Source organism: Ammodytes marinus, assembly GCF_949987685.1.
Source record: "Ammodytes marinus genome assembly, chromosome: 23".
Taxonomy (NCBI): Eukaryota; Metazoa; Chordata; class Actinopteri; order Uranoscopiformes; family Ammodytidae; genus Ammodytes; species Ammodytes marinus.
The window spans coordinates 5,449,444-5,461,200 of NC_137227.1; the positions used below are offsets into that span (position 1 = coordinate 5,449,444).

At 41.3% G+C, this 11,757-nt stretch overlaps 2 protein-coding genes across 2 annotated transcripts; both read right to left on the minus strand.

Annotated features, from left to right (window-relative positions):
* Positions 1-611: 611 nt before the first annotated feature.
* LOC307269437 (uncharacterized protein) lies at positions 612-4,717 on the minus strand (the record flags this gene model as incomplete). Its single annotated transcript, XM_080052405.1, has 8 exons — positions 612-730; positions 885-1,053; positions 1,162-1,264; positions 1,903-2,031; positions 2,244-2,312; positions 2,429-2,624; positions 2,716-2,946; positions 4,613-4,717. 8 exons carry the CDS (start codon positions 4,715-4,717, stop codon positions 650-652), a joined length of 1,083 nt encoding a protein of 360 aa, XP_079908531.1. The 3' UTR covers positions 612-649.
* A 2,017-nt stretch (positions 4,718-6,734) lies between these two features.
* nagk (N-acetylglucosamine kinase) lies at positions 6,735-11,371 on the minus strand. Its single transcript, XM_080052256.1, has 10 exons — positions 11,322-11,371; positions 10,810-10,894; positions 10,613-10,711; positions 10,218-10,359; positions 9,752-9,862; positions 9,555-9,667; positions 8,146-8,233; positions 7,952-8,049; positions 7,342-7,420; positions 6,735-7,195 (listed from the first exon to the last, which is right to left on the minus strand). The coding sequence occupies exons 1-10, from the start codon at positions 11,348-11,350 to the stop codon at positions 6,993-6,995; spliced, it is 1,047 nt and encodes a 348-aa protein (XP_079908382.1). The 5' UTR covers positions 11,351-11,371; the 3' UTR covers positions 6,735-6,992.
* Positions 11,372-11,757: the final 386 nt, after the last annotated feature.

Sequence of the window (11,757 nt, forward strand, 5' to 3'; positions counted from 1 at the left end):
ATAATAACAGAAGCGACAGTGGCCTTCAAGGACAAGAACAATTCTAAATTCTAAACAATGCACCTGATGACATTCCAACCATGACGCCTTCCAACATGGCGGAGCCAATGCCTTGGTCCAAGGTATGGAGAAATATGGACATATATGAGACCCTTTCTAAGGAAAAATAAAATAATTCTACATTTTCTTTTCAGCTATCATGCACTAAATTAAACGTACTTATGGATATTATAATTAATTTCTACAAAGTCTGCTAGGAAATAAAACCCATGCCGCATGCACATTTGAATCTCTTCCAAACAGTAGGACGTGAGCAAGAACACACATTTAACTGTCTCCTTTGGATGCCAGCCAGCATATGGTTTACTGCTGTGTTATGACTCATCCTCAGCTCCCTGTATCCTGAGGCCAGATAACTGAGAAACACAGACACAAGCCTTGACCGCTCCCTCAGGAAGGATTTTTCTTTTCTCCTGTGTGGAAACTAAATGTGCCCGAAAAAATGCAGCCGTATATAAACGATAGGGAAGCACCTTTTAACATTTAATGCTGACACGATGCACTTTGAACTGGTTCATCGTGTTTGACACAAAACACAAACAATGTTTATTTTTTTTCATCTGCTTTGTTCAGAGGCAAAAGTTGAGACTCAGATTGGAAGATAAAGCATCTGGTGGCGAGGTGCAGGACGTTGATTAAAGTAAGACAGCTGGGCGTCAGGCCGGGTCCACTAGGGGGAGACACACAAGGTCATTAGACAACTATACAAGAACATGATTAAGCTAGTGGACAGGGACAGAATTTGGTGATCATCACATTTATACACACACACACACACACACACACACACACACACTCAGTAGCCCTCTCAACCCTCTCCTTACCTCAGCTGTGAAGCTGGATTGGTACTCTGTCATCTGTGGCTTTATCACAGGCCCTGTGCAGTTGAAAGTGGGCTGTTCACGGGCCAGAGGTGGACTGTTGTAACTAGGGATGCCGGTCAGCATCCTAAAGCGACAACTTTCAGGAACCTCAGTCTCCTGTTCACAGTTTCTGAGAAAAAGTGGAAAGGAGAGAGAATTACACAAATGAGGGGTATGTGAGAAGTGACATGTACAGTATGAGTGGTAAAAAAAAGTGTGGTCTGCGTCTTTGTCTTACCCACTGCACTGCGTTGAAGTAGGCGGAAGGTAGTTGTTATCTCTCAGTCCTAGGGCCGATCTCAACGCCCCCAAGTAGGCAGTGCTGTCCCAATTTTCAGCATCTGATGAGAAGGAGTGAAAAACGCTTATGTACACTTTACTTCCACCTTACCATGTGCAGCAAGAATATATTTTATACCACTGTGTACAGGTTAATAAATATATATTTTTTAAATAACTAAAGCGACAGAAAAAGGTTTTGGGAAACACACAGATTTTGCCTTGTTGACAAGGGTCAGATGAGAACATCAATGCCACTGTCATGTCTTTCTGGTAAATAATGAAGCTACGGCCAGCAGCTGTTATAAGCCTAGCATTAATACAATGAGGAAAACAAGCTAAACTCAACCCAAACCTAACAAAATATGGCTGCAAGAACCAATGAGGCTCACTAATGAACTTTTAAGTGCCAATACCATATGCTAGCATGGTTAAATGTACGTGACAATGGTCAACATTATACCTGCTCACTATCAGGAATTTACTTAAAAAAAAAGTAAACACATAATAATTTGATTTAATTTTGTGCTTGGTTCTAACTTACTCCAAGTGAAATCACAAAAGTGGTTATTTATTTGATGTGACTAAAAAAGGATAAGTGTTTGGGTTGAAGGTTATGCATCTCTGTACAAGTGTGCCTGTGTGTATGTGTGTGTGTGTGTTTGTTTGTGTGTGAGTGAGATAAAGAGGGATGCTCAACCGTTCATTGTGATAATTGGTCCAGAAGCCACATTCGGAGGGAGCAGGCGCTGCAGTCCGGCCTCATTGCAGACAGATCTAATGTCTTCACAGCCGGGCGGACTGACAAGAGCGGACAACACGATCAAACCTAAAAGTAAAAAGAGCACAAATACTAAGTGGTTTTATGAAAATTGCAGTTCTCTACTCCAAGAGCCACTTTGGCAAATAACCTAATTTCAGAGAGCACAGGCCAAAAGCACTTGGAAAGGTTTCCGTATTTTAAAGATTCCAGCCTAAGTGGAAAGGGGCTGGAGGAGTCAAACGAAAGGTCCCGAAGTAAAAGCAGACGTTCTAACTGACCTTCCTCGTAGAGAATATCAATATTTCTCTGTGGAGCGTCTCTTGCCTCCTGCTGATCCAACGGATTTCCTGTCAACAGAATAAAAAATGGAGTGAGCAGTGACGCAGCTGCCAGCTTAGGTGTGTGTGTGTGTGTGTGTGTGTGTGTGTGTGTGTGTTTAAGCAAGACGGAGAAAACTCCTCACCCTTTCTACCAAAAATATAGTGCAGCCGACCTCTCTCCTGTTCGCCAGGTAAAGGCCCATTCTGATAGGCCATGCCCACATCCTGTGCCCTGGCCTGTGTGGGGACAGAGCCAACACCTCCACACGGCTGGGGAACACTAGGAGCTAGGACGGCAAACGGAGCCAAGTACGCAGGGAAGATTGAATAAGAGGGAGGCTGAGACAGAGAGTACAGAAAAGAGTTAGGGTGGATGTGGTAAAAGGAAGCTACTAGTTGTGAACTAGTGTGTGTAGTTGCGATGGTTCACCTGTGGACAGCCACCTGAACCATAGGTGCTGTTAGTTGTCTTGTAAATGTAGTGGTTAAACACGGGCCAGTTTTCACGTGGTACGTGTGGTAGGTTCAAACATGTGGGAGCATTTTTAGCTTCAGTTCCATGGTTCTGTGGCCCGTAGGTCTTGGGTTTGCTGCGCTCTTTGAGGGGTTTGAAGTCACTACCGTAAGTAGTGATGAATCTGTCCCCAGGCGGCCCCAGTATCTAAAAGGGAAGAGCATGTATTGTGTGACCCATATACAGTCTATGATTGTGACAGACAGTGTTACCTCACAGGCAGGTGTGTGTGTGTGTGTGTGTGTGTGTGTGTGTGTGTGTGTGTGTGTGTGTGTGTGTGTGTGTGTGTGTGAGAGAGAGGAAGGTCAGACATAATCAAGACTGCAGGATAGTCCAGAGCGAGGATTCACATTCACACCCTATTACTACACAATTAGAAACAATTGGTAGAACATGTAGGCTACAGCTTTATGGCAAATGGACGTATTTAGATCCTTAATTAAACTTAAAACAGCACAAAGTAGGCTAATGTAAAAATATTACATTTTAGTAGGACTATATTTTATTTTATATTTTAAGTAGCCTATTATTAGATAAATGGAAGAAAAAAAGAGATAAGAAAATCTAAATGAAAACTAGGCCTACTTAAAACATTCTTACCAACTGTCAATAAAACGTGTATAAAAAGTAACTACACTACTCATTGTAGTTAAGTAGCTGGGAATTGAAATAGGCCTACTTGAGTATAATGAAGTAAAAGTATGCTACCTTATATTTGAGTGTCGTCACAGGTAAACGCTCCACCTTCGTGTGCAAAATGTGGGCTAATAGGTCACTATAATTTTCTTTTTGGGGGCAATAACCTTTTTCAAAATTAGCGAAATTTTCGACCACAGCAGGGAGCAGGGGAGGATCTAGAACATTTTACATGGGGTGGCGAAGGGGGGGCAAGAGGTCTTGGCAGGGGGGCATGGGAGGACGGTAGCGGGAATCCCCATATATATTATATTGATCATCATTTCTGATAAAATAAGACATGTGTAGCCTATATCTTAAGCCTACATAGCTTACCCTATACAACACATTGCAACAACAGAAAACAGGCAATAATTGAAACATGTTATTTTGAGTGACATGACATATCACTCTAGTGTAGTGGAATTTATATGGAAGGAGAATAACAATAGGCTACAGTAGTTTAGGCTGGGACTGCAGTCAGACCCTCTGCTTACCTTTCAGCCATGTTAACCCTATGTCTCTCTCTCTCTATCTCCCATGTTGCCTGCTGATCACTACCTGCCTCTGTCGTCTGTCCCTCTGTCTGAATATAAAACCTCCTCTTCATCCCTCACATTTATTTCTTCTTTTCCCTCTATTCCTTCACTTATTTATTCATGTCTTTAACATATGATTATGTAACCTGGTTTAATTTGTGCAGCTCGTTTGCTGTGATAGCCTATGTGAGAGTTTTTAGTAGGCTATGTTTGGCTGTTCATACAAAAAGTATCGATCTCCTAGCTAGCACTGTCAGTGTCACTGTAGTAACTTAATGCCTCAGAAACGGCAACTCTCTCTCTTTCTCTCTCTCTCTCGAAACGGCGACCCAGTGTTAAATTGTATGGATCCGAACATCCAGGTCTTTTTTTTAAATATTTTTATCAAGCTCTTGCCTGTACTACAACAGGCCTACAAATTAATAAAAGGGCAATATGCTTCTACACGTCACAAGCGAGTGATTTCCCTTTTGGCCAACGATTAATGGTTGTGCTCTTATTGATGAATTAGCTACTTTTGCATTGCATTACATTAATTACAAATATAACTTTAAGTTAAATTGGTGTGTTTAAAATTCACAAGGGTAAACTGACTTCACCTTCAGATGCTCGGAGCAGGTCAGTAACTCTTCGCAGGGCTGCATGGCACAGCAGCGCGCTGACTCGCTGTGTGTGACAAACTGTGTGATCGCCGATATGCGCATATGATGCAGGGCCGTGGCTAAGTATTTGAGGGGCAGGGCATAAGATTAGATTCAAAATTATTTACTTTTGTTCAATTTATTGTTTGTTTAAATTATTTGTGTGGCTTGTTGACATAGTGGAGGTTTGTTCTTACAAGTACATTTTTGAGAATGCAAAAGTTAGGGGGGCAGCTGGGGGGGCAAGGCTCTTCAGTGGGGGGGCCACTGCCCCCCCTTGCCCCCCTGTAGAACCGCCCCTGGCAGGGAGCTATTTAAGGTGAGAAGGCTAAAAAAAAACAGAAAAACAACAATGCCGGACAAGATCCAACTGGAGAGTAGGCCTAGCCTTAGTTTAGCGAGTTAGTAAAACATGCAGCATTTAGCAACTGACTGACTAGCTATATTTTGACAAGAGTATGTGTTAAGAAAAGAGAAGAAAAATATGGTTTTACATTCTGTAAGAGGCCACAAACACGTCTCTTTAAGAATAATAATGTTGCTCCATATCTGCTGGCCTTGTAAAAATGCAACTAAAAGTTGGTAATCTACTGCGTCAGTTTTATGTTCACAGGTTGCCCCCCAGTGGCCGAGCAGAGCATCAATTAATGCAGGTTGAAAGATAGGTCACATTTAAACATTTAAAATACTACTGTCACAAAAGGTTCAGAGTCCAAAACCTTGAATTAATTATAATTTTTCACCGTAGGACAATGCATCATAGCAAAGAATCACATGTCACAGGCATTATTTTTGTGGAAAATAAATAAATATTTATTTAAATTTCAGTGATATGGTGAGATAATCCCTGTGGTAGGCTGACCTTGGTGCATTTTCAGAGGTTAGCCTAGAGTAAAGTTGGGAGGCCTATAGCGTAGGCCTACATGAGATGTAGGCCTAGATTGAGATTTTTTTAGGTTTTGTAACTTGCAGGACATAGGCTATTGCAGGTTAAAATGCTCAGCTACCCTCAAGTATTGGTAATAGCTATGAAACCAAGAGTGATGTGTTTTCTTTTTACCTCTTCATTTCAATTCAAAACATACTAGGAACAACAACAAAAACAACACTGTTGCACAACCCAAATATGAGAGGAAATAAACAGGAAGACAAATCCAATTCTAAAGAGCAGCCTATTTACCTTCACGTTTTTTGAGGGAATCATCTGATGTTTTTTTGATTCCTCTTCTGCAGAGTGGTTTTACTGCTGCATCCCAGCTGTGAAGCTGAACCGCACTCAATGCTCTCTGTGTGAGACAGTGGAATGTTACTGCTACTGTTTATAATTAAACATCTTATTCATTCTATTTACCGTGGCAGCTCACACAACTGCTACTTTTGCTGCATTCCTGACCAAGTGCTACTGCTTTTATGATAAATCAAACATTACCACTGATCTTATGTTATGTTACAGATATAGCACTGTGAAGACTTGCAAAGCCTTGACAGCTCAGTGCACTTAATTCATATTTCGGTCATTGTAACTGGTGACTCACACAAACCCTTTATTATTCCTGTTTGCCTTTCCACTGACAATTTACAAACAATATTTGATTATGGTATTAACGCCATTAGGACATAATAAAGATTATGGTATCTGGTCAACCTACAGCCTCTAATATGGATTGATGTTGAGCACTGTCAAACCACAATATGGCATGGTAGATCCACAGGTTTTATTTTGTGAAACCAGCAGGACCAACCATGTGTGTTCAGGAATTTTGCAAAAACAATCACAGAAGCTTCTGTTCCTGCCACTCCTTCCAAACCACTGGAGTAACCGTGGCAACTGGTTATTGTAGGCATATAATAATAATAATAATAATAAATGTTATTTATATAGCGCTTTTCTCTCACTCAGAGCGCATATGGATTACTATCATAGAATTCCTTGCACAGAAAAAAAAGATTGTTTTATCTTCAATACCTCCAAAAGCATTACATTCAACTTAAAAATAATCAATAATCACCAATCAACCCTAAAGCAATAACAGTGACTTTGGTATCAAAGCTTAAAAAGAACTTATTTGCAACCCTGGATGAATTTTCTGTCAAGTTAACAGTTTATTAATTTATAAAAAACAATTGTAGTAAAAGTGCAAAGATTTGGAAGGTTTTCAACCATCAACTTCGTATCACTTCGTAATGAGATCAAAGTGAGTGCTATACCATTGTTACACTCATGATTATCATTATCATTATAGTAAATATTGGATGCTTAAAATCATTAACTGGTCAATGCATTTTCCCTTTGGCCATCACTGAAAGGTTAGGATCCAGGTGAGGTGCTGCTGAACTCTCATTGTCCGCTATTCAAAGTGTGTTTGTAGAAGACTTTGGCGTTGGCTGTGTAATCCATGGCTAGGGGGGCGCTAATACTCTGAGCCCCCAGACTAGCACCGCCGAGGGCTGAGGACTGCTGCAAAATCAGGAGGCTGTAGCCATGGAAACGGCCCTTGAACTTCTCAGATGATGCCACCTTAGCCAAGACCTCAGTGAACCCTGGTCGGAGACAGAGAGACACAGAAAGAAAGAGAGGAAATGAGATTTAACAGAACTTTCAACTGCTTCACCCCAATTGGTTTCAGTGTCAAAATGATGGAAGAACCAGTTAAGGACCTCATCTTCTTCATTTGAAGGACACTGACCTGGCTTCAGCAGCTCCCAGCTCTTCCACACTGAGCCCACACACAGGATGGGCAGGCCGAGGTCACCACTCAACAGAGGCTGTCATGACAGAGGGATCAAGACAGGACAAGGAATTCATTTAGTAAAAGTTGAAGCCTCTGGTCTCAAATAGTAAAAATGCATATATGATATCACAGTTCGGTGTCTCAATAAGCTTTTGCAAAAAAATATGATTTTAAAAGTAAATGATAATAAATATTATAAAAATGTGTTTAAAAAAAAGCTTGTCTATTGTCTAGAGGGTAGACCCTTTGACAGGACTTTGTGGGTGTGGACGTATCAAACGATTTCCATGGCAACATTTATTGTTTTTATAGAACGCTCGGGCAGAGAACTGTCATGATTGGTTCAAAATACTTATTGTATCATAAGAACCACAGCCCGCCTCATCACCGTAAAGTTTATCAAACTTAAATAACAATATCTTCAATTTGGATTGATAAATATCCCTGAAAAGACTATCATGCAACTAACTCCCAAAATAACATAGTTAGAAAAGGATTTTGTGGATTTGGGCTCTTATAAGAAATGAGTGAAAGCACAGTATACGTGTGTTTGTGTGGACGTTACCTCTTGAGCTGCAGGTAAGACCGCTTCTACATGTTTTGCCAGGACTCTCCCAGCCTGAGTGAACACATACTGACAGAGCGCATCCCCTGCCTCGGCCCCTGAAACCAATGCAGGCAGATACTTTTCATTCCATTCGTATCTCTTATTCCCCCCCCCCCAAACAGAAACGAGCAGGAAGTGATGGGCCACCCTACCTTCAGCCAGCTTCTTGCAGAAACCAGCAAAGTGGGACTTCTGGAAGTTTCTGTACAGGTGCGGCAGCATGCCCATCAGATCCGACACCTGTGATGAATTGGACATGTTTTTCACAATGTAAAACATCAGAAGAGAGAACATTCAGATCAAACTAATACATTTTGGTTTCTCCGGGGTGTTTTTGGCACTAGCTCCTGTTCAATGGTGGAGACAGCGATTCTGGAGAATGCTTGCTGTCCAGTGTTTCCCCTAGAATTGCTTTTAGGCCCGGTGGTAAAAGCTGATAAAGAGTATGCGCGCGGCGTGCGTACCAAATTTGTAGTAGAAATTGACCAAAACTAACTGTATTATGGATGAGCCTCTTTTGACAGCCCGCTACAAATCAGGGCATAGGGTTATGCCTTCACATTCGGTACGTTTGTACATTTTGTGTTTCCCTCAGGATTTTTTGAGACTGCTGGGGGAGAATGGACCTTCTAGTGGGGTCTTGGGGCATGCCCCTGCGGAAGAAAACCTTTACCTTTTTAAAGTTAAATGCATCAAACTGGTGCACTTTGAGAAGCTAAATCTGATTTTATTTTTTTTGCTCTGTAAACAGCTGTCATATGTCCTGCCTAAAACAATTTTATGGAATAATTTGGAGACACAAGCCATATAAACTATTGAAGAAAAACACATAGATATGAAAATAAAATACAATAAACACGAAGACCTAATATAGACAGGTATATCCTGTCTAGTATTAATTTCTGGAATAATCTGGATCATGAAACATTTTCTTTAATTTATCAAATATTAATTTAAAATAAATGAATTAACCTAGGCTACACATCATGATTAGCCTATCAATCAAAATGTGTGCAAAATAAGCAACATTTTGTATTCTGACCCATTATATTTCATGTAGCCTAGTTCTCAATTTAAAACATAAAAATAAAGTAGCATTGAAAATACCAAAAAATAAAGCTTGTAGGGCTACTTTCAAGATAACTTGCTGCGCTGTCTCAGCTGTTGATACAGATTGGTTGCCATGGCGACGTAGCAACTTTAACTTTCTAAGTTTTGCTCATCACTTTTGTTCAACTCCCTGTTACTGAGTCCTAAATATCTCCAGTGTAGCCTATGCCATGGACCTATAAAGGAAGGTTCTTTCTCGTCAGTTTCCCTGTTTGACATGTGCGCTCCGAATGCACACGTGCATCGCGCGGCGTAGCGCAGACAAAAAAAAAAAAAAAAAAAAATATTAATATATTTTTTTTTTTTTACTTTTTTTTTTTTTTTTTGGGCAGCTGTTGGCCTGGCGGGGGGTCCCGTTGGCCTGGCAGGCCCGCCAGGCCTGTATAATGGTAGGGGAAACACTGCTGTCTTAATTTCTGAACACGTTTCGCCCTGTCGTTTGCAATCTGACCTGGAAGTATTCCTCCATGGCTTTCCTGGCGTGTGTGGTGTCATGAGGGGGAGCGACCAGGTTGTCTCGGGCATCAAAAACCGTCTTCACCGCCAAATGAGCAATCCAGAATGCTGAGGTAATAGCAGAAGACATCTAAAGAATTTGGTCCAATCCATAAAGCTATACATCATTCATACACGTTTGACCGTGGTTACCTGACCCTTCGTCCCCCATCAAGTGACCCCAGCCTCCACAGCCGATCTGTGAGCCATCGGGATTGACTAACTTGCAGTTGGAGCCGGTCCCTGATATCAGCACCACACCTCCTACAGAGAAAAGTTTTGTAATACACACACACTGTATAATATCACTTTATATAGCCACACCCAAGGGGGTAAAGTATCAAACCATGGCTTGTTGGGACATTTTATGGTGGTGATTTCAACTGTATCTGTAACAGAGTATCTTTCTTTCATTCTTAATGGAGATAGCACAATTTGTAGTTACATTCGCTTAACAATACTTGATGTGCATTATTATATATGTAAAATTTCTATGGTCATGTTGTGCAAATTCATGTGGTAAAAAATAGTCAAAAATAGGAATACATATAGAGGATTGATATGAAGTGCAGGCCAGTCCTACTTTCATGTCTTTGACTGCAGTACAACCGCTACTTACCGCGGTCGCTGGCAGTCGCTACGGCGCCGATGGCATCAGTGGTGATGAAGTAATGTTGGCTGAGAGCGGGGAACTGTTCCTTCATCTGATCGATCAGTTTGTTAATGGCGTCCTTCTGCTCCCCTCCACTCAGAGACATACCCTTCACGCACGCACGCGCACACACACACACACACACACACACACACACACACACACACACACACACACACACACACACACACACACACACACACACACACACACACACACACACACACACACACACACACACACACACACACACACACACACACACACACACACACACACAAAAAATCAGTGTTTAAAATCTTTTCATTTCTTGGAGCTCAACTAAAATGTATAGGCATACTTTGACAAGCAGTCTGTCTGACCAATGAACGCAGTGGCGTGTTTGGATCCAGCCCTGCCTCCACCTTGGCTCTCTGGATCATGTCGTTAATGGCTTCAATGCATTTTTCCACCCCCACCAACTGAAAAGACATACATGCGATCATATTTTGTTGTTTGTCAGCATTTGTTTTGATTACGCAATCAATTAAAATCCCTGGCATCCTGTCCTCTTGCTCACCCAGTGGTTAGTGGATGGTCCCTCCGTCTCTGCCAGGATCTTTCCATCTGCTGCCAACAACACCGCTCTGGACTGTGTGCCTCCACTAGAGAGACAGAAACACACCAAACCGGATCATACAACTAAACAAACAAAACACAGATATGCAATATGTATGATATGGTATATGTTGTAGCCTATTAGTAGCCTACTGTATATTGTGTTTTGAGCCTGTACAGCACTTGGTCAACTGAGGTTGTTTTAAAGGTGCTATATAAATACACTTTGACTTGCACACACGATTAAAAAAAAAATCTTAAACTGAAAACATCCCACATAGCCTATCAGGAAGGGAGGTGATCATGAGACACATAAACACAGTGTCAAACTCCATTAGTAAAAGCTAGTAGTAACCTTAGTTTCAAAATTAGAAGCGGTAAAACACGACTGAAAGCCATACACATCAGCTTTAAATAATAATCCCAAAAAACAAAACTGATCAAGTTTTGTTGTATATTTTAACTCATTCTTACCCCTCTACACCGCCGAACACCGCTGCCATGTCTCAGTTCCTGTTTTGGTTGTAAGTCCGAAAATATCGCGAGAGCGGCAGCTGAGCTCCAACCTGCAATGTGGACGAATAACCAGTAGGTGGGACCTGTGTTCAGGTTAAAAACTTGACAGATACCGTTATGCTGTGAGGATGATTTTTTTTTTTACAAGAATAAACCCATAAACACACAGTAGCCTACAGCAGGCAAGGTTGGTGTAAACATTTGGCCTACTGATGTTCGTCTACTTCTGTGTCGACAAAAACGGACAGAATGAGAATACGTCTTCTACTCTTGTAGAAAAATCTATAGGCCTGCTCGTTGTCAACATTAATAATGAAAGAGATTTTTGCACCATTTGGTTATGGGTTGAAAACAAGGGAAACTTTTTAGTTACACTGCGAGCCAGCAGGAGGCA

Coding starts and splice junctions, on each gene's coding strand:
- nagk (XM_080052256.1), bottom strand. CDS start 11,350: ATGGCAGCGGTGTTCGGCGGTGTAGAGGG. Junction 10,360..10,612: donor ACACGCCACTGCGTTCATTG/GTCAGACAGACT, acceptor GCGTGCGTGAAG/GGTATGTCTCTGAGTGGAGG. Junction 9,668..9,751: donor GATGGGGGACGAAGGGTCAG/GTAACCACGGTC, acceptor CTATTACCTCAG/CATTCTGGATTGCTCATTTG.